At 38.9% G+C, this 27,870-nt stretch overlaps 1 protein-coding gene across 2 annotated transcripts in view; it reads right to left on the bottom strand.

Moving 5' to 3' along the window:
• The window catches only part of lrba (LPS responsive beige-like anchor protein), a 346,257-nt gene that overhangs the window by 26,626 nt on the left and 291,761 nt on the right, over positions 1 to 27,870 (bottom strand). For both annotated transcript variants that reach the window (XM_036583833.1, XM_036583835.1), the window contains 6 exons: positions 15,907 to 16,074; positions 12,093 to 12,182; positions 8,050 to 8,227; positions 5,622 to 5,687; positions 3,002 to 3,157; positions 1,518 to 1,685 (listed from right to left, as the gene is read on the bottom strand). In XM_036583833.1, the coding sequence (XP_036439726.1) occupies positions 1,518 to 1,685; positions 3,002 to 3,157; positions 5,622 to 5,687; positions 8,050 to 8,227; positions 12,093 to 12,182; positions 15,907 to 16,074 (826 nt within the window). The remainder of the gene's footprint in view (positions 1 to 1,517; positions 1,686 to 3,001; positions 3,158 to 5,621; positions 5,688 to 8,049; positions 8,228 to 12,092; positions 12,183 to 15,906; positions 16,075 to 27,870) is intronic.

Below are 27,870 nucleotides of genomic sequence, written 5' to 3'. Positions count from 1 at the left end.
AGCATTTAAAAATCACATTGTTAACAAAAAAAATGGCAGAAACTGACATTTATTCATGTCTGTCTTGAAGGGTTTAGACCTACAAGGTGCACTAACTGGGAAGTTGGGAGCTAATATGGCATTAAGCCTCTGTCTATCTCCCTGTGTGTGTGTGTAGTGGTGCAGATGTTTTGCAGGTGTGGGTGCTGTATCAGCAACAGCAGTATGAGTGCGTAGCTGCAGTGTGAGAATGCTGAGAAAAAGCAGCGCTTCATTAACTAAATCACAATTATCCCATAAATCCCTCTCCATCTGTAAGCCCACACTTAGCACGGAGCAGAGCGGCTAACCAATCTGAATTAGAGGAGTGTGGGTGTGAGTCTTTGATCAGCTCCGTATCCGTCTCTGCGGGGGGGGTCATTTTTCACTTTAACTAAACTGAAGTGTTTCCTCCTGATCCACACTCTCACTCTCACACACATACTTAAATCTGCATTTCATACTTTTCTCTGCTCTCTCTCTTTCCATTCTCTTTCCATCTCTTCATTCTGTCTCCATCTCCCTTCTCTTTTTTTCTCCATTCTCCTTCCATTTAATACTTTTTTCTTTTCTTTTTTTTTTACATTTCTCCATTCTCTCTCTCTCTCTCTCTCTCTAACCGCAATATAGAGAATTCTTTACTGAAGACCAAGTCACCAACATTATTAGATCACCAATAAGAGCACCTGAATGTAAACTAGAGCCAAAATTGATATTTATAAAATTATTATTTTGTAAACAGTTCGCTAAGGTGGCATAAGCTGGTTAGGACGCTAATGCTAACACTATTAGCATTCATGCTAGCTTAGAATGAGTGCTCATATCTTCACACTCACTACAAAAAATAAACTTATACATAACGTGTTTGATTCTACACATGATTCTGTGTAGACATTTGTGTGAGGTCACAACAGTGCAGTGTTTTGTTTAATGTTAGCCACGTTAAGCTAACTACAACAAGCCAGTAACGTAGCTAATTAGCCAAATTAGACGCTTTAGAATGGCAGAAAATAACCATAAATTCTACTAGTTCCCATTTGGGTCAGTTCTTGTTTTTGAATGTGCAGTGGAGGAACACCCTCTGTTTGACAGCACATTTTAAAGCTGTATTTCAACCCCAAAACCAGAAGAATATGTAGAAATAAGAGCAGAACTGAATGCAGCATCAACATTATCCAGGCTTTGCCTACATTTAAAACCTTCCTTGCTCCACCCACTACAGTCACAATGGCCAGTGAGTGGAAGTACAAGGTAGGTGTTTCTAATAAAGTGGCCAGTGAGTGGAAGTACAAGGTAGGTGTTTCTAATAAAGTGGCCAGTGAGTGGAAGTAAAAGTTAGGTGTTTCTAATAAAGTGGCCAGTGAGTGGAACATAAATAAAGCTGAAGGAAGTGGAAACTCAGAATATTTTTTTTAAATATTCTGAATATTTATTAAAAAAATCTAAAAATATTTTTTAATGTTTTGTTGCGGAAGGTTTTGAAAACCAGTGTATTTTACCGTTGTTGGTGTCTCCGATGCTGCAGTGTTTTCCACTCCAGTACCACAGCAGCAGGGTGGCATCTCTGGAGCCTGACAACACATAGCAGTCTCCTCCGATATACGACTCACTCCGCACCAAACATGTCACCACATCACGGTGACCAAACACTATCTGCACCAGTTTACCTACAGAGACAATACACATACACATCATGGAGACCAAACACAACCCCATCTACCCACTGCACACAATAAAAACTAATCTAAAAATCTCTATTCATCTAAAAAACTACATAAACCCTAAATCCCTGTACACTGATCTTCAGTTCAGTTCCTCACTCTCATTAACGCAGTACTGCACTGTAGTCCAAGTGTTCAAGGTGTGTTTAATAAATCTAAGATAAAATGTATTAACCCCCCCAAAGGAAAATCCCCTGCATAATGTATATATTAGCATCACAGCATAATGAAAAATTCACAGTAGTTACTGAATAATAATATTAGATAGAGAATAGCTCATAGAAGTTAGTGTATAATTCGTAGTAGATACTGAGTAATTCACATGTGCGCAACAGTTTACACTCTCCAGATGTGTTTAAATGTTTAAAAGCTCCCTGATTTGCACAACGTTCTAAATATTTGGTTTTGGAGGGCTGCTTCCTCTCCCTCTCCTTACTCTCTCTCCCTCTCCCCTCTATTCCTCTTTTTCTGTCTTTTTCCTCTGTGCTCTTTCTCTACCCTCTATTCATCTTCCTCGCTTCTTTTTTCCCTTTCCCTTTCTCTTTGCTTTCTTGTTCTATCTTCTTTCTCTCTCCCTTTATTTCTTTTTCTCTTCCCTCTATTCTTCTTTCTCTCATTCTCGACCTACTGTTCCTTTCTATCTCTCCTTTTCTCTTTTCTCTATTTCTCTTCCTCTCTTCTTTTTCTCCCTTTCTCTTTTGTCTTTCTCTTTACTCTTTTTACTTTTCATTCCATCTTCTTTTTTGTTTTTCTCTGCCCTCTATCCCTCTTTTTCTCTCTCTATCCTCTATTCCTTTCTTTCTCTTTCTACTCTTTTTCCCCTCTCTCCAGCTTCTATTCCTCTCTCTCCACCGTCTATTCCTTTCTCTCTCTCCCTCTCTCTACCCTCTATTCCTCCTTCTCTCTCTACCCTTTATTCCTCTTCACTCTGTTACCCTCTTACCCTCTACCCTCTATTCCTCCTTCTCTCTCTACTCTCTTTTCCTCTTTCTCTCTCTTTTCTTATTTTTCTTCCTTTCTTCTTTTTCTCCCTTTCTCTGTCTCTCTTTTCGCTGTCTCTGTCTCTCGTCTCTCTTCTCTCTCTCTCTCTCTCTCTCTCTCTCTCTCTCTCTCTCTCTCTCTCGTTTTTATCTTCTCTTCTCTGTCTGGCCTCTATTCTCTCTCTTTTCTCTTTTCTATTACTCTGTTTGGTCAGTGGCTCCAAACTCTCTGACCCAAGTTCACGTGTGACCCCCGTTGTGGTGTGGTGTTGCCATGGTTACCGGTGTCAGTGGAGTAGACGCGGAAGCTCTTGTCCCAGAATCCGGCAAGCAGGAGGAAGCGGTTGTCGGCAGTAATAATGAAACACTGTGAACTGACCTGGATACTCTGGTCCAGCAGGTCAGTTATCTGTCTACGGTGAGTACCTACATTACTCCCTACAGAGAGAGAGCAGAGAGAGTATACGGAGAGATAGAGAGAGGGAGAGAGAGAGAGAGAGAGAGAGTATACAGAGAGAGAGAGACAGTACAAAGAGTGAGGGAGAGTACAGGGAGAAAGATTAAAGATAAAAGAGATTAATCAGTTAATATGCATCTGTAAGCAGTGATGAAGGAGGTCCAGTTCTTTTCCACATACAACCACACTGTTTCTCTTTCTCTACTTATCACTCATTCCATTTATCCCTCTGCATCCCTCTGTTTTTCCTATCCCTCTCTGTGTGGAGGCCATATTGTGTGGACACCCTCGATCACACGCCCTCAATCAGAACATCATTACAGCATCCGTATTCATTACTGTGACACAGAGAGAAGCGAGCACGCTGCTGATATACAGGCAGAGCTACAGCTCATTGCTTTCCAATTTGCATGTAAATGCTGAGTGGAGGCTGAATGGATGACAAACAGCTTTAATCTCCTCCCTAAGACAGCCCACACTGCAGCCAGGCTCCGCCCACAAATGTGTTCTTTCATAGTTACTGATTGTGAGGTTCATTTTTTCACTTGGATGTAAAGATTTCTGCCTCTGTGTGTCTCTCTGTCTCTGCTACTGAGTATCTCAAAGCTGCACAGTCTCTCTTTCTGCTTTTGTTGTAATGTGGGTATACATGGCAGCAGGGGTTGGGCACAATCAGCTGAAAACTGAAACTGAAAGAGTTCTAGTACTACTTAGTTCTAATTAGATGGTTTATTTATACTTTTAAATTGACATAATAATGCTGACGATGCTTGGGAAAGAGAATTTTGAGAATTAGAGGACTCCTTTAATTTTAAACAGCTTGCTAAATAATATTAAATATTTAACGTTATAAATTATGAAGGTATAATACTTCTTGGCCTTCAAAAGGCATCTAAAGCTGAATTTCTAGAGCTCCTTTGGTACAATGACAGAAAAGTCATTTTTTAATATGTAAAGCACATGGATGTGGAACTCCTCTCTAGTAGTCTGAAGTTTCTCCAGCAGGCGTTGCTATTAGCAGGTTGCTTTAACTCACACCAGCAGGATCCAATCATTGTACCTGTTCACAGTAGCAACTCCTAAAACCAGTTTATGAGTTTTTATGTGATTTCCATTTTAAAAATTTCATTAAATCAGTTAATGTTAAAGGCATGTAAGTTGAAGGCCTCTCATTTTCATTACCATGATGATTATTTGTTAAGCAAAATATCAGCAAATCCCTTTGTAATCTTTTGCTTTTTCAGAACAAAACATGTAGCTATTTTTCTTTTGCCAAAAACCAAAAGTGCCACTTTCTACCATTTTTCAAATCACAAAAGCAACTATTTTAATAATTGATATTAATGATTATTATTATCAATTAATAATTTAATTATTTTTATTAATTTAATTTAATAACAAATAATTTAATAATTTAAATTAATAATTAATAGTTATAGTCTTTAAAAACAGCCTCAACTTTACTATATGGAATGTATTTACTATTTAAATCACAGTTACAATATTGGTCAGAAAAACAGCAATTAGATATTTTCCCCAAATTGTTTAGTGCTATACTGCATTCGCCTAAAACACTTGCCATCATCAGTTGGGTTTCCGAACTAATCGTAAGCATTCAGAAAGTTCCACTGAATCGCCTGATCACAGAAACTAACATAAACAAGCAATCTGCCCACATTCATTCATTCAGCCCCACAATTCAGCTCTCAGCAAATTAGCTTTGCCCATTCAGCCAACAGTACTTCAGCCCCTCCTATTCAGCCTACAGCAGTTTAGCAATGCCCATTTAGCCCACAGCAGTTTAGCCCCGCCCATTCAATCTACAGCAATTCAGCCCTGCCCATTCAGCCTACAGTAGTTTGGCCCCACCCATTCAGCCTATAGTTTAACTCAGCTTGACTCTACCTATTCAGCCTACAGTGGTATAGCCTCACCCATTTAGCTTACAGCAACTAAGCTCTGCCCATACAGCCTACAGCACTTTAGCCCCACCCATACAGCATACAGCACTCGCATAACACCGCTAACAGTCACTAAGCTGCTCACTGCTTAGTGTCATCATCATGATTTTTGGTAGGGTAGCAAATTAGTAAATAACTTCAGGCAGGCTACAGGAGGTATCACTGTAGGCTATGATGCTTATAGAGCCAGTTAACAACATTAGCAAACCCCTTAGAGCAGGGGTGTCCAATCTTACCCACAAAGGGCTGGTGTGGCTGCAGGTTTTTACTCCAAACAAGCTGGAGCACACTTGACTCCACTTGTTCAATCAGTTGGTCTTAGTCTTCAAATGTTTCATCAGGTGACCTCCTGTTCGTTGGAGTGACAATCTGCAGCCACAACGGCCGGATAAGATTGGACACCACTGCCTTAGAGTAACTTCAGCCATGCTCCAGCAGCTAGTGGTGTAGACTACCACACATGAGATTTACAGACCACACTCACCAATCAGAGGGTCGATCTCCACCGGCAGCTGGTACTGCTGCTCTGGGGCCGACGAGCTTTGGTGTCCTGAGAGAGAGAATGAAAAACAAAGAATTAAACAGAGGATCTAAAATTAATTCATTTACCTTATTACAGCAACAGTCTGGGAGAAAATCTAATTTATGCAAAATGTAGGCATAAATAATCTACTGTTTTTGACTAAGCTAATGTACTCTACTCCATGTTTTTAAATAACAGTGTGCCATACAGTGCCAGAAACCACATAATTACGTCTATTAGCATGATGCTAACTGGTGGGGTTAAAGGTTCCATTGCTCCACTGGGTAAATTTACAGCAGTTCATTCAGTCCGTAGCAGTTTAGTCCCACCCATTCAGCCTACAGTAGTTCAGCCCCACCCATCCAGCCTACGTCAGTTTAGCCTCACCGATTACAAATAAAAATGAAGGATAAAGCCCCATTAAAACAGTTAGGGAAAGAAAAAAGTAAAGTTCCAAAAGCAGTAAGAGATTGCCCATGTGTCCCCAGTGCGCTGCCCCCGTACTCTTTATTATCTCAGACTGATGTTTAACAAATAAAAAAATAAAGAAACAAAGTAGGTGTGATGAATAGGAGTGGACAAGAAGTGGATGGTGTTCAGAGGAAGTGTCACATTTGATCCAGTTGAGGTGGAGATATCAATGTCTCCAGAGAGAGCGATTATCTCCTCTCACATTTACAGATAAACGGAGGGTAGTGGATGAAGCTGCTGATTTTAATACTGAAGAAACAGCAAAACGGTGATTTTTACAGAAGACTCAGCTCCAGTGCAGTTGGTATAAGAGACTTTGATGTTTATACTCCACCAACCTGGAGAAAACATAACACACGTAACACTATAACTCATATTGCCATATTCAGACACTTCCACTGCATCCTGCTTGTTGGTTTTTGGAGATCATGCAAGTGGTTCCCAGGTATGGGGAACCAGTCGAGAACCTTCAGGGCCTTCAAAGAAACTCCAGAGAAATGATTTCCAGGAACTAAAAAATACATGTCTAAACACGTATTCCGTGCTTTAATAACTAAACCTTCAGCAATGTGACAAAGTCGCACGTAATATGTCTAGCTTTTTTGTTAATAAGAGGCACAGTCAACATGACATTGATTGTGTTTTTTTTGTAGTTTAATATATAATCAGTACTAGATTTCTAGGAAAATGTATTTTCTGTGAAAAATTTCCAGGCAGTTGCTAGACTGCTATTGAACAGTTTCTATGATATTTTAAATGGTTGCTTTGCTATCCCAGGTGCTCACTAGGGTGTTGTTAGGTGGTTGCTATGGTATCTCTGGTGGTTGCTATGGTGTTGCTAAGTGGTTGCTATGGTAGCGCAGGTGGTTGTTAGGATGTTGCAAACCAGTAACTAGTATCTCTAGTGGTTGCTAGGGTGTTACTAGGTGGTTGCTATGGTTTTCAAGGTTGTTGGTATTGTGTTGCCACATGGTTACTACAGTAATCCAGGTGATTACTAAAGTGTTTCTAAGTGGTTGTTAGGGTGTTTATGTGGTTGCCAAAGTATCCCATGTCATTAATAGGGTGGTGTTGCTAGTGTACTTGTATCGTTGTGATATAAGTGTGGTGCACAAATGTTTGCCCACCATTAATTCTTATGGGAAAAAAGTAATTTAACTAGGATTTTTTTGGGGGGGATTTTTACCCAATTTTCTCCCCAATTTACATCATCTACATCATACATCATCTAAACCGCTTATCCCTTCTGGGTCGCGGTGGGGTGCTGGAGCCTATCCCAGCTGTCATTGGGCGGAAGGCAGGATACACCCTGGACAGGTCGCCAGTCCATCACAGGGCAGACAGACAGACATACACAGTCACACACACACTCACACCTAGGGGCAATTCAGCATGTCCAATTGGCCTGACTGCATGTTTTTGGACTGTGGGAGGAAACCGGAGTACCCGGAGGAAACCCACGCAGACACGGGGAGAACAGGCAAACTCCACACAGAAATGACCCTGGTCGCCCGGCCGGGAATCAAACCCAGGCCATTCTTGCTGTGAGGCGACAGCGCTACCCACTGCGCCACCGTGCTGCCCTCCCCAATTTAGTCATCTCCAATTCCACCAGCTAGTTAGGACTCCCCTAATCACACGATACTATCAATGCTAGGAATTTAACTATGATTGTACAAAAAAATGTAAATCTGACACAGCCACACCAGTCCTGATCAGACTGAATATTCCGGAGTTTGAATAGTGTTGATATCTTGAAAACTGAAGGACGAATTAGTGGACTCAAAATAACAGAAAAACAAGAGGAGGAAGAAAAAGAAAGAAAAAGAAAAAAAATATATAAATCAGATAACAAAACAAAGCCATACGTGCAAAAGCTACTTAATCATCCTCTCTCAACATCGCCCATGATGCTCACCAGTGAGGCCATGCCACTTGTTAACGGCGAAGAGGCGGTTGGCGGTGACGGTGATGATGGCGGGATTGTTCAGGCCAGGCTGAGTGTTAGCAGCTACGCAGACCACCGGAGAGTTGGAGGGAAACTTCAGCACCATGATTACATCCTGCTGCATCTGATCCGTAAACATCAGCGGAGTCTGTAAGACAAAAACAAGACAATTAGTCACTGACGGCCCTGATTAAGGATAAAAGGATGAAATACATTCTTTACTTCAAATAAAAGGGTAGGGAAGTGTAGGAGGTGAAACAACTCCTGTTGTTTCATGTAAAAGTGCTCTGTAAAGGTCTATAATGTTTATTCCACACAGTTAAAAAAACAGAAAATTTAGAGCAGTCAATTTATCAAATAATAGTTTTTAGGTTAATTTATCAATGAAGTAAAGGTTAGTTGCAGCTGTATTAGACAGCTAAGGAGAAATTATATAACAATCATATCCCTTATCCTACTGAATGGTACTTTAAAGCCATATGAGTCACATTCTACAATCGCAAGCTTACATTGAACGCAGGTAAAACTAAAGCTAAAAACACTGGCAAAACTAATCTGAGCATTACCACTCTAAGTGATAATTAACATTATAAATATCAGAAGTCTTTAACACTTCATTGGCAACACCACGAAACTTACAGACCATGCAAATGTATTTACTAGAAAATTAAAGAAAAAGCTTTCTTTATAGATTTCTTCATGTTTTCCATCGTGTAGTTGGAAAACAGGTAAATACAAACATACTCACAAACAAACATACTCCATTTCACTGTAATGTCACACATTTAAGGCGGAAAGTGAATCAGAAACTATTCCCAGTAATGAGAAAGGTATACGTCCATAGTTAATCTCTAGAACCAGAAAGGCACTTCAGTGTAACTGTATTAGACTGCATTAGAACCTGGAACCTGTAATTTACTAAGACTGCCTTAAAACATGAAACGACATCATATAGTTAACGTCTTTAACCATAAGACATTTCAGTGTGATCTAGTTAGACTGCCATGGAACTTACCATCATGTAACCCAAAACAATTATGTGGTACTTTGGAGCCATGTCTCACACTTAATATCTAGAACTTAATATCTAGAATATCCAATTAATATCTAGAACTTAAGGGACTGTAAAAGAAAGTGACACCAAAACAAGACTGCTGAGGCTACATTCACAACTGTGCTGGACTTTGGAGATGTTCTGCCTACGGTTGCACTCTATCACTCTGTTCTTGGTTTTTAAAGTGCTCATCAATGCATTTTATACACAAAAGCTAAATGGCCTTTGTTAACAATTGTTTGTAAGTAATGGCTCTTAGCTCACTCCTGAACTCTGTTGATGCTGCATGTTTTTACTGATTTTGGAAGAGCTGGTTTTAATTACAGCATTAATCTGGAACAAATTGCAAAGTACTCTTTAAATGAACATCGCTTCTCTTAGTTATTTGAAACTTCCAATTTCCAAACACTTTTCTTCTCAGTTCAGGATTGTTTTACTGTTTTTCAGTGAGTTCTTATTTTCATACTGTCCCTTGCTAGCTTACTACTGCATTACTGAATTTACTTTAGCGTCAGCATGCTTATCATATCTGCTTTTTCTTGTGGTACTGTTTAATGTCCTGCAAGCGAGGGTTACCCTCAATCGTGTTTTAAGGAAATGAAGAAATGGACGGTTTATAGTTGTAGAAAGTTGTAGAAAAGTGGAGCTGAGTGACATTTTGGCTATGAAGGACAATTCTGAAGCCTTCTTCTGCATCTGTATCTGCTAAACGAGCAAAGCGAGAGCAGCTTAAAGCTGTTTGATTGCAGAGCAGTGAAGTCACCCAACCATCAAGTAGACTTCCTCAGGAGGCCGTGTTGTGTTTGTAGAGGTTGAAGGGCTGAGCTGAGGTCAGGGACAGCCAGCTGAACCCACACACTGCATTCAGCATCGTTCTGCTGTGTTTAGGAGGATGTGGGAAAGTGTTTGAGTGTGGAGAAGCTTTCATATTTACAGCATAACTGTAATAAAACATGTATATACTGTCCAAAAGTCTCAGGCAGCCAAGCACATTGTTCAAAAGGCAAGTGTATCATTTAGCAAGTGTTTAAAATTCTATTTATCTGGCAGCGAGTGTGTCTTTGCTGGTAAAACTACTAAATAACATTAGAATAAATACAACTAAACATAAACATCATAAACAGTAACAATTGTTTGTTTGTTTTTTTAGAAAGATATTTTATGAGCTGCTTCTATATATATAGTTGCATGCAAAAGTCTGAACACTCCTTGTCAAATTACATGTTTTGTTGATTTTCGCTAAGAGAAAATAAGTTAATACATCCTCTAAACATAAACATCTTTAGACAAAGTCTGCAAATTGATCTGTAGTTGAGCTGTAGTTCGTGTCTGAGCTGTCTGACCGTAGTAGGGTCATTAGGCTTGGTCAGGCTGTCATCGCTGTTCACATACAGGTCTAATCAGGTCTAATGGGGGTTCTAGTACATCACCCCCACTCTCACTCGCTCTATAAAGACTCCCGCCAGACGCCGGTCCACTGCAGCATGATCTTCATCACTGATCCCCTCTGCTCTGAAGCATGGCATCCTGCAGAGTGCTCCCATCAGACTCTTGAGTGAGCACATACTAGAGTGCACTGGGTCTTCTGAAGCAGTTGTGTTGGATTATCACTGAATCACTAATTTGCTAACTTGTGTAATCCAGACAACTGACTGGTACTGGTCCCTGGCCCATTTGGTAATGGGTCACAACAATGCAGCAGTGGGAGAATAAAAGCTTGTTCACAGGCTTGTAAAATTTAGACCACTGACCGGTACCGGGCCATTGGTCATTTGGAACAGGGCCACAACAATGGAGAAGTGAGAGAACGAAAGCTTATTTGCTAGATTGTTTGTTCACTTGCATGACATAGGCTGCAGATCAGTACTTGCACCAGGCAGTCAGTAGTCAGCAGTGGTCAAATACTCACACAAAGGCACATCCCCTCCATTTGACAAATTTTATTCCTTCTTGGCCATTGTTGTTATTTTAGCCTGCAACGAGTACTTTCAGTAGAAAAAAATGCAGAAACGTGAAAAGAGTGTGTAACCCCCTAAAATAGCAGGTTCATTACATCTAAATCTTATAATTGAGGAATTACATGGAAAACGATACAAACTCTTTAAATTATAGGAGTGAGAAATTGAAATCTGGTCATAACTAAAAAATCAGGACATAGGAGAAATGCCATAGAATTAGCAGCTGAGCTTCCATGTTCCCTCACATTAGCATGCTAGTTAGCTAACAGTAGATCCTTTCACTGCTGCTAGCTAGCCAGCTGGTTTCAAGCTAATGTTACGAATACTGTTAACAAAGCCTTAACAGTTATATTTTGTAGTGATATTACTACAAAAGATGTGCAGCAAACAATAAGATAAGTTTTGGTGTTGCCAAGGAAAGTTTTACCCTTGCAATGCATTTCGGGCATTAGCATCCACAGTGATTCTATATTTTATGTAGCTGCCAACGTATGTGATTTAGTTTTTTTTTGTTTTTTTTTGTTTTTATTAGTCTTTGACTGATTAAGTAACCAACAGCAACATACACAAACACATGAGGTCACAAAGAGATGTGATGTAGGCCAACACATCTCTAATTATATAACATGAGTTTATGGACATTTCATTGTCAAGAACTAAGCCTGAAACAATACAAATACAATTACAATATCAGTTATAATAATAATAATAATAATAATAATAATAATAATAATGTTCACAGAAGGCCTAGTGCCAAAGTAACAGCCTGATACCGGTCTGCAGCGATACCTGGGACCCCCTGGCCTACAGGAACAGAAGGGTCTAAAATGCTAACATGTGGAGCGCAGTACATGAGAAGCTTTCATTAGTGAGCACAAAGGACACATAATGAGGTGATGAACCATGGAGTTCTGCTAAAAACATTCAGATTTAAGCTGTGTAAGCCCACCCAGATGATGAACACTCTGTTTGTTGGGGGAGTGTGGGGGTATATAACTTACCACCTGCATAGCGGAGCTTCGTGGTGGGTGAGGCTCGATCAGCAGCTGGCAAGGAGTCTGACCAAAACTCCTGATCTGAGACTCTACAGCCTGAGAAAGAAAGAATATTAATGTAGCAGGTTAGCTAGCTAATGTGGTTACTCACATAGTCTGTTGGCTAGCTTATTGTGAACTGACAGTAGCCTGAAACTAATACAGCAGAATCTGCCAGGGGAGTAACTAGGATCTTGATATAAATGAATATAATTTGTTTATTTATCCACTATTGCTTCAAACAAGCTGATGCTCTCATGCCACTCCACCCACTAGCATCTAACACTAACTTACTGAGGTGGTGGTGGCGTGTTAGTGTGTTGCTGGTATGAGTGAATCAGACACAGCAGGGTTTTAACAAAGTGTGAAAAGGCAGCTTTCAAAATTAAAAAAATGCTCAAAAAATGATACAAGGTTTTGTTCAGTGACTATACAGCCAAAAATCCAAAAGTCTCAAGTTTTACAATAAGGAAAAAAAGGAAAAATAAGTAAAGACTCTCTCTATCTCTCTCAGGTATGTTAGGAATCTCTCTGCTGTTTCAGTCACTCTGGCTCCAGCAGCATTAGCGTAGCAGGAAGTGAGGGGATCTCTCTTTTTCTCTCTCTCCCTCCTCTCGTCCTGTGTTTAGTGTGTTGTGCAGGTTAATGCGGTCTGAACAGTTAAGTCTTCAGTGGAAATGCTGCAGTGATCTCATTACTGACTCTGATACAGCACAGAACCCTCTCACATCAATCACATCTGGAAACATCAACGAGAACACTGATACAACCACACTTCTGTCACAAAACCACACGCCATCAGTGACACGTGTTGTAACCATCATGTTCCTTTATCTGATGAGCAGATACTTTCTCTGATATCAAAGACAACGTAAGATATTTCCCCTTTCTCTCTTCCCTCTCTCTGTCTCCTTTCTCTCTCTCTCTCTCTCTCTCTCTCTCTCTGTTCAGTGGTCCAGCACTCTCTCTCTGTTCAGTGGTCCAGCACTGATGAGGTCCTTTTATATTCCACACATTTAAATGATGGAGACGACCCCTACACGTATGGGAGCGGGTGGTCCTGCTCCTGGGGGTCTCCTGATTTACTCCGGACCCTGACAAGCCAATCAGAGTGAACAGTGAGGTGGAGAAAGTCTCTTATTTAGTATAATGGGGTTTGGTTCAGTATATGGGGGGTTACAGACAGACAGTAAAGGTCACGCTGCTACAGCAGAGGGGATTCATGCAGTGTATAGAGGACAGAGCACTTGTGTAGTGGGGCGTATATACAGGTAAAAGACATATACCCCCCTCTGAAGAATCTGATTTTCCTTACACACCTAAACATGAGAGCTACATCTGTGTCTGTGGATTTTCTGCAGGATTTACTGCATTGGCTAATATAAAAGACCTCTGAGCTTGGGACTCATTCTGCAGTTGGCACCATGCTCACATGATGGTGCCCATAAGAGTCTAAGCTATTTTTCTCTATGAGAAAAACTAACAGCATTCACCAAAATCACCACTACAGCAAGCAAAATGCTCTAAAGCGGATATGTTTTGTCAACATTGCTGATTATTGCTAAATCCTGTCTCGTGGTGCCAGACATGATCTTGTAACGAGAGGACACATCAGACAACAACCTGCTATTTGGTGCTGGATTGAGTCCCTAAATTTCCGGAAGTCCCTAAAGTTCGGAATCCAGAATACATTCAATAACACAAGCCAAACAAAGCTAGGTAACAAATTGCTATTGTAGCAGGAGTGTTAGCTTGCTAGTAGCATGTGTGTAGCATTACTCCTATTTCAACTGCTAAACAATCTCAAAATTCAGAGGATCCTGTGACACTCAGAGGGAAAAACATATGCAGGATAAAAAGCTTTAGAACATTTTTATTATTCCAGGGCGCAACAGCAGCAGAGATTTATTCATTGCTCAAAGGACTTCCTACAACTACAAAAAACTACAACTTGCAGCACACTGCACAAAATGGTACATTGCCAAGTGAAATTAGCTTATATCTAGTCCACATATCTATAGTTCTCATTTTAAGATGGTTGTAAGAACATAAGATTATGTAACTTATTTCTAGACATTTTGTTCTAGTTTTAATTGAATTTTATGATCTTTACATCACAACCTGCGGTCGTTTCCAGTTTTCATTAAAGATGTGAACTGAGAGCAACAGTGTCTGCATGTTCCCACCAGAGTGTGTAAATATCACGTATCATATAGTCAGTGGTTCAACTCCTCTGTGATTGTAGCCTCTCGCTCTTGTTCATATAAGCTTGTGGATACTTGTTACTGTGGAAGTTGTAAAAGCTGTAAAAGCTGTATTTGAACAAGAGTGCTACCACTAGCAACATACAATGCACTGCAGCTGATCTTCAGCCTGCACTCTTACGGATAGGTTGCAGGGTCAAACTCGCACACTAAACGAGTTAATGGCTTTAAACATATTAGTGGCCTTTATAATTTATCATGTTATTAATACACTTTGACAGCACTAAATACCTATACTACCATAGCTACTCAGCTAGGGAGGTACCAGAGTTACCTAGCTAGCTAAAGTGTTGGTCACATTAACGTTAAGTAAATAATATGCTTACAGTTTCTTCAAAAGCGTGGATGAAACATATTTCCATGGAAATGTGCATGATTTACAAATCCGGAAGTGGATTTTCCATCTTTGTAGACTTGTATAAGTCTTGTGTTTAAAAGCTGTTTTTTATTGTGTTAGTTATAAAGGATTGTTTGATATAAAAAAAGCTGCAGGTGTGCTCTCTGTTTTATCTCAGCACGGTGTCTTTGCGGAGAAGTATGAACCCCTCATAGCTCGCTAGCAGCTCAACTCAGAGTCACAACATCTCACATACAGAGAGATAACAGTGTCCTAGCTCATCTGCTAACAGAGTTACAGGAAAAAAACATTTTATTGGATTATATTATTACTTAAAAACATCCAAGTTGGTTTCCATTTCACAGGCAAAATGGCCACTAGGGGGCTGCAGAAAGAGGCTACATGTATGTTTTGTGTGTCAGTCTGGGTTATCTGTATGTAGAACTGTATTATTATTGTGCGTTGAGTGACTGAATGAGGACTGCGTACTGTCTGCTCTGGTTTGGTCTGGTTTGTGTGGGTGTAGCCGCCGGGTGTGTGGAATGTCTCATGGCAGATTAAGGTCAGTCCGGAGATGGAGCGCCGTTTTCTCAGACCATGATTACTTCCTGTCTTACTACTGACAGAGAAAATGAAACTGATATGCAAAAGATTCATCAACCAGCACTTAAAAGCCCAGAATCATCAGTTTTAACATCATTAAACCAATCTGGTTTCAGATAAACACTTTTTTCTTTCTGCTGTAAAGTTACCATGTTGGAGATACAAAGCTTTGTTTTGACAGCAATTAAAATTTTAATGATTCATTTTTCTATGCATGATATAATAAGCATCAAAATGATGTTTTGATTTGTGTGTGTGTGTGTGGAAAACAAATCACAACCGTCTACCTTACTTTATGGTTTTCAAAAGTTGAGCAGGCTATTTACTTCAGAAAAATCAAAGATCGGAGTCTTTCCAGAGACTCTTGGATCTCCTTCCAATTGGGTGGAAAAGGTTTACTGTCCAGACCTTACACTGATAACTGTAATTATTAGTGTTTCTGATAAAGTGACCAGTGAGTAGAAGCACAAGGTAGGTGTTTCTGATAAAGTGGCCAGGGAGTGGAAGCACAAGGTAGGTGTTTCTCATAAAGTGAACAGTCAGTGGAGGGATAAGGTAGGTGGTCATAAGTTCTGACCTCTCTGAGCATGGGGTCAGTGATGCTGCTGAGGTTGACTGCTCCCTCGTAGGTGAGGTAGTAGAAGACGTTGAGTGCTCTAACTGCCTCGGGACCCTGCTGCTTATAGCCGAATATCAGATCAATCCATTGGTGCAGCTGACAGGATACAAACTCACTCTCCAGAGCCTACAGACGCAGTGAAAGAAGAGAGCACAGATTAATACTACTGCACTACTGTACTAACACACACATACAGAACACACAGCACTGTTATACACACACAGTCAAAAAATATTCAGCAAATAAAACACTAAATATATTCTTTCCTCCATTATGTTACATTCAGCAAATAAACAGTAATTGTGCAATAAAATGTGCAGAAGTGTGTGCTCACTTACTTCTACTTGACCAGGAGTGCACAAACTTTGTATACAAATATCAAAAAGTAAAGTACGTCCCTTAGCTTATTAAAACTAATACAACACTGCTACAGAGAAGGAGTGAAATATATAATTCAGTTATTCAGTTTTAATATACACATACATTAAATCTAATATTACAATATTGCCATAGGAATAATCAAAACAAATCGTTGATAAATATTTCAGCAAATAAAGGTAGCTTAAACATTTTATATTTTGTTATAAATTTTATAATATTATCATTGCATTGTTTCATGTTTAAAACTTTTATAATATTTTATAGTACTGAAAGTGAACAAAAATGAAAGTGAAATAAACAAAAGGGTTATGTTACAATAATTCATTTGGTAGAATTTCTTCAGTTTTGTTGAACATTGCGCAACATTTTGAAACATTTTAAAACATTAAAGCAGGCCAACAATTTCACATGCAAAAACAGAGCTAGGGCTTTTTGATTTACTCCGACTGATGATTTTCAATATATTTAGAAAATAAGGCTGTGAATGAATCTGTAACTAATTACAGACTAAACGATATAGAGCTCTCAGTAAAAATATGTTTGCATCTCTTTGTTTGGAGGGCTCGCTGTGATTACTCCCCTGTTGTTCTACTGTTCAGATACAAGCTGTTTCTGTCTCTATTAGAGAGCAGAAGAGGCCTGCCGTTTATGAGTGCTCATAAAAACACAGACATTGTATTAATTTGCACAAAGCTCTTTGGGCACAAAAGCCCTAAACGCACCCAAATGAGTTTGAGAGCAGCTCTGATTGTCATTGCTGCTGTGCGTCACGTTAATACAGGCACCAGGCATTAAACTCAGCACTTAAAGGGCAATTTATATCAGTTAAATGTTTACCGGCTGGGCCGCCGCATCACTCATTTAAATGTGACTTTGCTGGCAGCTAATTTGGCTTCATTTGAGCACAGAGCGTTCTTAATTAGAGCTCTGGAACCACAGAGCGACGAGCGGGTGACATTTTGCGGTGAAACGTTTGATGGGAGGTATATCGGCTACAGTAACAGCTTTATGAAACGGAGCAGAACATCAATAAAAGCTAAATGTCAGAGGAGAGGGGAAAACTCGCAGTCTGAGTGGGTTAATAGCTCTCAGATCCTTCATATGTATTCATATCGCAACCTTAGAAAATGCTACAGGGTCACAGATTGTTATTACAGCACTCCAACATCATTCACTAAAATCAGAACTTGCACACACAAAGCTAAAGCTATAGCAGAGATCAAAATCATATCTACACACTCCTCCACCCCCTCACCCTAAATGTAGTCAGCCAAGACATGTTTAGTGTCTTAAGTACACTTCTTCAGGTTTATCACTGGAGCTACAAGGCTAGTGTAGCTAACAAGCAATGGAACAAGCATTAGCATCAATTAGTATTGTGCTAACTGTCTCAAGCCATGTGGAGTTACTCAGTAATCTCTAATAAATTTGATTATGTGGTTTCTGATACTGTATGAAACTGTTATCTTTAAATATGGACTAAATTCAGGTTTTCAGGCTGGCTCCTGCTGTTTTTGGCTATGCTAATGTATGTTTGTTCATATACTATTTATATATATTATAAAATCATAGAAGGTAGCATTTCAGAAGCATCCGAAAGCTAATCTGAAAATAAAAATGAACTAATTCTTTTTTAAAATAGAAGACTACTAGCGAGATGGTTCATTTGTTAAAAATTCAATTATCTTATAATTTGGAAAAGTCCATCATCTGTGGACAGTGAATATATGAGTTTATGCATGTAGAAACAATCTGAGAGTTAGAAGTATTTGTGCAAATTTTCAAATGTATTTATTGTTTATTGTTATATATATATATTTATTGCATTAGATTTATGATGGTAAGTGAACATATCACTACGAGCGTCACCACAATAAGGAAGACTTACCAGCTCCATCTTGTCAATGAAGAAAATAGTGCACTTTAGTATCCTATTAGTCTACCAAAGGGTTTAATACACATAACATATAGATAATGGTCATATATATACAATATTTATTAATACATTATTTTGTAATTAGTTGAATAAACGTAGTCAGTTTTCACACTTCTATTTGCTAATGTTTCAAACTAAATAAATAAAAAAAAGTGAATAAAAAAAGTTTAAGCTTTTATTTTACACATTCATATTTTTCTTTAAAATGACATTTATATGATATGCAGCTACAGCAGTCCATCTCTGTCTCTCTGTTGGACGTGTTCTTAAGTTCATTATGCGGATCAGCTGACATGTCGTTGTGGTGTTGGAAGGTCACTTCTGAGCATAATGTTTGGCCTGATGGGCATTTAATACGGCTGGCCAGCTTGTGTCAATCAGCAGGGGGGAAATAAAGGTTGGGGGTGGGGGGTTTGCAGTGTTATGGGCCTTATGTTAATGAGGCTAGTGTGGGATCAGGACTGGGGTGGAGCTTCTGCTCTGGGATCTCTGACCTCATCAGTGATGCAGAGAGCGTTTGGTTGAGTCTCCACAGGCCGGGGGGGTGGGTTGGTGCCCCTCATTCACTTTCATCATGAAAAGCACAGGGGGTGGGGGGGATGTAACTACATCACAGAACGCCTTTCTAAATCATATTACCACATGCACCCCCCTCGCAGGACCCCACGGGACCCCGCAGCAGATTTATGTGGAAATGTGCTTTCGGTGAATTTGTAAAATGTAAATTGTCGCTTTTGTAAGAAAATCTCTTTTCTCCGTTCTTCTTAATAACTCAGGGGTCATTAATAAGCCTCTCATGGGGGGGGGGTGTTATTCCAGCATTAGAGGATATTTTCTCTGCCTTTGACATTTTAATCAACAAACCCTATACTATCCAGAATAACAAAAACAACTGATACAAATTATATCACTGCTCTTGGAACAAAACAGTAACTTTACACGGGAAAACATTTTAGGAGTTAATGGAAGAAGATTTTACTCTAAGTCTTTCTTGTTATTCCATTCATCATGAAATGTTCAAAGTGTAAACAACTGGAATCAAACCATCATACTAACCACTGTGAAACAGCAGCTAAACATAGTTCTCAGTTAAAGTCTGTTAATATAGGCAGCAAAAACCTGTTACTGAATCATCTACTGGCTCTATAGAGTTTTGTGTAGTTTTTCTTTTTTTATTTGTATCTAAAGATTTACGCCTCTCTGTGTCTCTCTGTCTCAGTCTCGACTTTACTGATGTATCTTGAGGCTATGTATTTTCACACACATCTGTTCTGTTTACTTAGCTAGCTAACAACATCAGCAAATCCTCCAGAGTAATGCTGCATTCGAACGAAGCTTAAAATTCGGAATTCCCCAACTCCGGCTATGAAAAATCAAAGAAAACATTCCTTTAACAGAGAATTTCTACTTAGAAGGTCAAGTAGGTGTTGTCAACTCTGAGCTTAGTGCATGAATTTTAATCAACATGGCTGCTCACACAGTCAACACTTCTTTTCTTTTGAATTAGATTTGTTTCAGATCTGTCACACAGTAATTGGTTAAATCTATAACACCATAAAGTTCCCTGTTTTGAGAAGGTAAATACATCACGGACATTAGAGTAATATCATATCACTGATTAGCTGGTAAGCTTGTTGCTAACAATACTTGTTTTCAGAAAATGACATAATCCAGAGCTCCTTCTTAACCTTTGCCAGGCTACATTACATGCTACACATTAACTAGCTAGCAATGCTAGCAAATCTTTTAGAGTAACTTCAGCTTTGCTACAGTAGCTGGGAGTTTAAGTTATGGCATCCTTGCTGACCTAGCAAGGTGATCTTGCATACTGGTCTAAGTTGGTTTATGCTGGTCAGGTGCTGGTTTAGTTGGTCACTCTGCATGGTCATGTTGGTTGACCACAACATATGCTTAAATTAGCGAGCAATGTAAGCTATGATGTTAACTAAGCTAGCAACAGTTGAAGGTGATGAACATTCTGCTTAGATGCTTATCCCAAAAAACCTTGAACGTTGCTTGGTTCTACTGTTTACTGTATTTGTATGGGATGTTGATACATTACTTGTACACAAAATATGAGATGCAAAATCTCATGTAAAAGCGCCTCCAGGCTGTTTTAGTGAGCCACAGCGAGCAGGTTTAAATAAACAGAACCGCTGAATGTTCTCTGCTTTGCTATTGCTGCTGAACATGTATAATCGGCCCTACATTAATGCGTTAGTACACAATAGACTTTACGGCTTCTGCTCATTAAAGAGGATCTGAATGGCTTTATTGATGATGAACCAATTAAGACAGCACGGCACTCCACTGGGACTCATCTGCATTATGAAGATTCTTTGTGTGTGTGTGTGTGTGTGTGTGTGCGTGTGTGTGTCGAGGGGGGTGTGACTTGATAGGGGGGTGTCTGTGTTTTTAGAGAGGATATAAAAAATAAAGAATGGTGCTTTTGACAGTGGTTTTAAACATTTATTGTACTGAAATTCAGCAGAAGTTTTAACGTTTCTGCCAGGATCAGGTCAGCAAATCATTGTTCCAGTTTGTGGACAGGTTTGGGCTGTCCAAAAGGCAATGTATATCTCCAAATAGGCAAGTTTAGAGAAAAAGGCAAAATGTTTTAACTTTCAATGGAAATTAATATAAAGAGCTTTTATTCCAAGTAATTTTACAGCATTCCACTGTTCCGTTCATGACGAAATTTCTACACAGTGTAAACAGCCGCTGCTGTGTTCAAAAGAAGCAGAAAAAGACACTATTGATATGCTTTCCTTTCTTTCTTTATGTATGTTTGTATATATTCAGTAAGTTACAAAAAAGTTTTTCTCATATGTTTTAAAGACATCAAATGTCATCCTGGGAAAAAAAATGCCATAATCATTATTATATTAAAAGCATGTCAGAATAAAAGTCCTTTGTTGTTGGTTGCGCTACGTGGCATTTGAGGAAATCAGAATTTACAGACAAAAGGTTTTGAATACTCATGTTATGATTTTAAAGATTCCAAACATAAAAATATGCCTAACTGTTACATTTATTTTCTATATCAACATTGCTTTTTTTAAATTAATTTATTTAATTTCAGTATTTGGAAATACTGAAATTTTAGAACTTTAAATGAATTTTATTTTGATGCACTAAAAATGTATTTACATAAAGGAGATAATGTAAAATAATCTGACTTGTATATTGTCTCATATATAGTTGTTTTGTAGGAAAGCAATGAACTGGACACAAAAATGCAGACCATTGACACATTTACATTTAAATGGTAAATATGATGCTAGTAACTGTACCTAAGACAAAACATGGTTGAAGCTAACAACACACACACACACTAACATCCAGAGGTAGAGCAGCTTAGAAGCTTTAGGAATGTTGCTAACATCCAGATGCTGAACACACACCCCTACAGTTTAGTGTAACAATCCGAACAATCCTTTTAGATGTGAGTGTTTTTATGAGGAGGATTCAACTCGGCTCTTTTACAGCCTTTAGCAGCTCCTTAAAAACATTTTAAGGTCTTACAGCGAGGTGTCTTAAAATACCACTTAACAAATCAATCCAGCGGTCAGCATGAGGAGACAGCGCTCAGCGCCACTCTGAGTGACAGCTGCAGTGGTTGGGGGGTTGATTAAGAGAGATTACAGTGACAGACGTCAGACTGCACTGAGACACTGCACACATGTTTGACTCCTCATTAAGGTCATTTTCATAGAAATGATATGCAGATTTAACAGGCTTGTACTGAGCTACTACCAGCCAATCAAAAACACAGTTTAAAAAGAAAAATAAATCAGCTTTACCAAAACAACATGAAAAATAATTTTACTCCAGTTCTGCAGTACTGATTTTAGGGAGTTTAGGGATACATGGGTCTAAAAGTCCTAGAATGTGATCACAAATGCATGCAGATTCAACCAAATCTAGCAAAATCTTTCCAATTGCTTGCAATTTTGTCCCATCAGCGCATTATGATATCATCAATAATTCGTTTTTTTTTTAATTGATAAGAAAATATTGCTCTAATTATTTTAAGACATGGCCCAGGCATCTCATAGTCAACAAACAAATATCGCTGTGAATACTGAAAAATCAAGTAAAAACAAGCAACAACAGTACAATGAGCTTAAACTGTTATAAACTCAGTGAGTTTGACCATTACCACGCAGAATAATGACCATAACGGTCATCTGCAGAATAATATCTGCACATATTATTTTAGAGGCCAGCTATAAAGGAGGACAAGTGAGGAGATTAAAAAAATAATAATAACAGGACTGAGGATTATTAAAATACACAATTACAATGATAATAATGCAACAAGGTATTGTCCTTTTTATTTAAGTACAACCCCATTTCCAAAAAAGGTGGGACACTGGGTAAAACGTAAATAAAAACAAAATGCAATGAGGTGCAAAATATTTAAACCCTATATTTAATTGAAAATAGTACAAAGACAACATATCAAATGTTGAAACAAAGAAATTTTAATGTTTTTTTGAAAAATATATGCCCATTTTGAATTTGATGCCAACAACACATTCCAAAAAAGTTGGGATGGGGGCATGTTTACCACTGTGTTTCATCACCTCTTCTTTTAACAAACTCTGTAAGCGTTTGAGAACTGAGGAGACCAACTGCTGTAATTTTAAAAGTGATATGTTTTTCCATTCTTGCTTAACATAGGATTTCAGCTGCTCAACAGTTCAGGGTCTCCTCTGTTATATTTTTCATTTCATAATGTACCAAATGTTTTCAGTGGGTGACAGGTATGGACTGCAGGCTAGTTTAACACCCGGACTCTTAATACGGTGCCATGCTGTTGTAATACATGCAGAATGTGGTTTGACGTTGTCTTGCTGAAATAAACAAGGCCTTCCCTGAAAAGGATGTTTTCTCCAGATTCTCTGAATATTTTAATGTTATTATGTACCATAGATGATGAAAAGCAAACATTCTTTGCTATTTTACATTGAAAAACATTTTTTACATTGAAAAACGTTTGCTCGTGCATCTTTCACAGAGTGGTGAACCCCTCATCATCTTCACTTCTGAAAGACTCAGCCTCTCTGGCATGCTCTTTTTATACCCAATCGTGTTACTGACCTGTTGGCAGTTAACCACCAGGTGTTTTTTCAGCATTACACAACTTTACCAGCCTTTTGTTGCTCCCGTCCCAACTTTTTTGGAACGTGTTGTTGGCATCAAATTCAAAATGGGCATATATTTTTCAAAAAACAATAACATTTCTCAGTTTCAACATCTGATATGTTGTCTTTGTACTATGTTCAATTAAATATAGGGTTTAAATGATTTGCATATCATTGCATTTTGTTTTTATTTACATTTTGCACAGCGTCCCAACTTTTTTGGAAATGAGGTTGTATTTAAGCATAATCAAAGTATCATTATTAATCACAATATTATGTTGTAATAATTAGTAATATATCAAATATGATAGCACAGTATACCAAGATATAATAATAATAATAATAATAATAATAATAATAATAAATTGTATTATGAACAGAATATTTAGGCACTTTTAAGGTATTAGTATTATTAATAGTAATAAAATATATATTGTTGCAGTTGACGTGTGAAGAAACAAATATAAAGATATAATTTTTAAGTTCATATCATTAGTTGCACTTCAAACTATACTTTTCATAGACATCCTAACATCCACTAGTCCACTGTCCCCAGCTCACCCACCAATACCCCCCACAGACATACTACAGTAAAGCAGCTGTAGGAGCTGTAGATCTCAGAGCTGTTTAGATAGCTGCTCATTGACCATACATTACATTCCACATCACCATCACACACACACACTAACAGACATGCACACACACACACACACTCTCAACAGTGCACACAGAAAGTGTGTGTGGGTGACCACATCAGAGTGATTAGAATGGATGAGTGCAGTAATCAACTTCTACTCTGATCCTCCTTAAATCCTCACAGACACACACGCATACTCTCACACACACACACACACACACACACACACACACACACACACTGAGTACAGTAGAGTGAGTGCAGTCCAACAGTCTCTGATCACAAATCTCTCTCTGTACTCACTTTCACTGCATGCATCTTGTTATTTACAAACATTTCATCTTAATTAATATTCTAGTGGGCCTAAAGCATCCCTCCCTCTGCCCACCCCAAACAACACGTAAATGCACACTTTGACTTTGTCAACAGACACATGTTTAGCTTTCCTTTAAATTCTAAAGCTGGTTTCTAGGACAGGGATTAAGCCCAGTCCGGGACTAAAGTAGTAATGAGTATATCTGTATGTTATAATTGTTTTTCTAAAATCTGGATTATGAGAGCTGGGCAGTGAGAGTAGACCTGCACTGTTTCCACAGCAGTCAAAAAAGCTGGATTTAGAAAGGTCTCAGTGGAAGTGATGCCTCCCTCAGAGTGTGCTCAGGCTCAGGCGTGTGCGAGGTGACCCTGAGAGAAGTGAGGAAGTTTGAGAGGGAACGGCATTAAATTAAGACGCTCTCAGGTGAGAGTGGAGGAGGAGGACTGGGGTCACTGCCTTTCATGATGGATCTCCTCTACTTATCATCCTCATGAAGGGAAATGCAGACAGGGATAGAGGAAGGGAGGGAGAGAGAGAGAGAGGGAGAAAGAGACAGAGAGGGAGAGAGGTATGAAGGTGGGGGCTGTTTGCACCCATGCTGAAAATTAATTTCTCTCTTTATTCACACGGCATGCCTGAGTGAGTGAGTGAGTGTGAAGGGGAGACTCAAGGCTAAGATGCCTTGTGTACCCCTCCACAGATAAAAATACACTTCTCCTCTCAACTCTCCTTTAACTGCTAACTGCACTCTCTGGCCCAGAGGAGGATGGGTTCCTCTTTCATGTCTTGGGTCCTCTCAGTGATTCTCTTGCACTCCTGAACTGACCTGAATTACACTGAACGGAATCTGAACAGAATGGAACTGAGCTGAATGGGACTTAAGTGAATGAAAATGAACTGCAATGAACATGCCTGATTTAAAACAAGTGAATTGAACGCTATTCTTCCTTTCCCATTACCTCATCCAGCACGAGGAGAAGAGTGATCATAAATACAGTACGCAGATCCACCCACACAGACAGAAGATCTCTTACACTGAGCTCAGGATGATGCCGAACAGACTCACGAGGGGAGGATCTTTACTGAGCTAAAGAGGCAGCAGGAACTCTTCCATCACAACATCACGGCAAGACGACTTAGCATGGGTTCTTAACTATGCCATAACACATATTACAGTTACACTTCTGTCCATTTTATAAGTGGGGTGAGGGGAAAATTCTGTAAACTGACTTCCTTATAGATTTTACTCTCAGATCTATAAATGTGGACAGTAGTACAGAAGATGGCACCTACTACTGTGGCTAAAAAATGATTCCGATTCTGCTTTACTTCACTAGAAAAAAGAGGCTGGTTTGTATCTGAAGTGTGACTCCATATCCCCCAAACGGGACAGTTTATTCCAAACCTGTGGTTCTGTTTCTCTAAACAACACTGCTGTGCCTAGCATGCAGGCAACTAAATTTGAGCGACATTAGCTGCAGTGATGACAGCAGTGCATTAGCATGTCCCAGTGGAGCGGCGATGCTGGCAAATGTGAGAAAACTGAGACAACTGAGTAATGCGAGTGAGACACACATTAACGCAAAGTCGTAACAGATTCAGTACAAACACAGGCAGCACGGCATGAGAGCAGCATGTAAACTTTCATGACCTCCGACCTTCATGTGGTCGGTGGTCTATGACTGTGGGAAACTGATGGAGCAGTGCACTCAAAATACCAAATATTCATGAAAATGTGTTCACACCGGCTGCAGTCAGGGGTTAAAGTGGGCTGGAAGGATCCAGAAAAGTGGTGGAAGGAGAAAAAGCTGAAACTGAAAATTATTTAGCCATTTTTTTTCAAAGCATTCTGATTTTGCCTGCAGCGTGACTGGACGGAACGGATCAAATCATGTTCACATGAAAAGTTAAAGGTCAACCATGTTTCCCGGAAAGAAATAGGGGGTCAATCATGTTTTACAGGAAAAATCATGCTTCCTTTGAAATATTAAAGGCAAATTATTTTTCACAGAAAAAAAAAATTAAGGGCCAATTCTATTTCCTTGGAATAATTAAGGACCAATCACGTTTCACAAGAAAAATTAAGGACCAATCACGTTTCACAAGAAAAATTAAGGACCAATCATGCGCCGTTCATATTTCCGTATAAAGGGCCAATCAAATCTCATTGGAAATATTAAGGGCTATTATGTTTCATATGAACAATTAAGAGCCAATCATATGAACTCATATGAACAATTAAGGGCCAATCATGTTTCTTTGGAAAAGTTAAGAGTCAGTCATGTTTTACAGGGAAAATTTAAGGCCCAATCCCAACCGTGTTTTAAAGATAAAATTAGGGGCCAATCATGTTTCTTTGGAAACATTAAGGGCCAATCATTTTTGACAGGAGTAATTAAGGCATAATCATGTTTCCCAGGAAAAATTAAGGGCCAATTATGTTTCCTCAGAAATATTAAGGGCCAATCCTTTTTTCACAGAAAATATCAAATTCCCATGTTTTCCTTGGAAAACATATATTTCCCTAGAACGATTAAGGCATTTCAAAATTTCTTAGTATTTACGGGTGTTCCACCTTTTGCTTTAATGACAGCCTTGCACTTAAGCTGCATGATCTCTACCCGATGTGTAAAAACCTTGTTGAACAAATCAGATCCACCTGAGAGTTGTCTGAACCCAAGCTTCACTAAAAGAAATAAGATTCAAAACAAATCTGAAATTGACATGGTCAATGTCACAAATCCACTTATATCTGAACAGTGATTTAGAAATCTTCAGAATCTGTAATATTTCTTCAATTGTCCTAACTTTTCTTAGTTTTACATTATTCAAAATTTAGAAACTTTCTATTCCCAGGTTTAAATGAAAACAATCCAGATTTTCAGTGTGCTCTGAGACATTTTGGGCCCCAATGTATATAATTATATATATATTAGATGTAAATTGAGTAAGCTAGCTCGTTAGTGTGCTATATGTGTGGTGTGTGCAAATCTGTAGCTTGGTGATTTGTTAGTTAAGTTACTTTCCATAGCTAAGCTTACTATTTAAATGAATGCCAATTAATTCACAAGCTCCTTCTCCACCCACTGTGAAAAGTTCCACCAGCTTCCAAATTCCAATTTAACCCCTGAGTGCGTTTATAAACAGGCAGGACAGTGGTTATGAAACTGTGCGAGCCTGGTGCTCTTAGACCAAACAGCAATGATTCAAACGTTCCCACAGGCTTAGCAAAACCATAACATAGGAAAACCAGAACCGCTTGCTACTCAAACTCCATTTCAGACTCTACTCTCTGATTAAAAAATGTCTAATGTAATGAACATGATAAAAACAACTACATACAAAAACTCCATCGCAAACCACCTCTATCAAAGTGCAGCAGTCATCCTTTTCCCAAACCTCAGAATCCTCAGGCGACGCTCCAAAAATGTTCTGATTTCAGATGAACATTCACAAAAACAGTGACATTCCTGAGCAGAACTGGAGAACTAGACTCTCCATC

The sequence above is a fragment of the Colossoma macropomum genome, unplaced genomic scaffold, assembly GCF_904425465.1.
Source record: "Colossoma macropomum unplaced genomic scaffold, Colossoma_macropomum, whole genome shotgun sequence".
NCBI lineage: Eukaryota > Metazoa > Chordata > Actinopteri > Characiformes > Serrasalmidae > Colossoma > Colossoma macropomum.
This window is presented reverse-complemented; position numbering and strand designations above follow the sequence as displayed.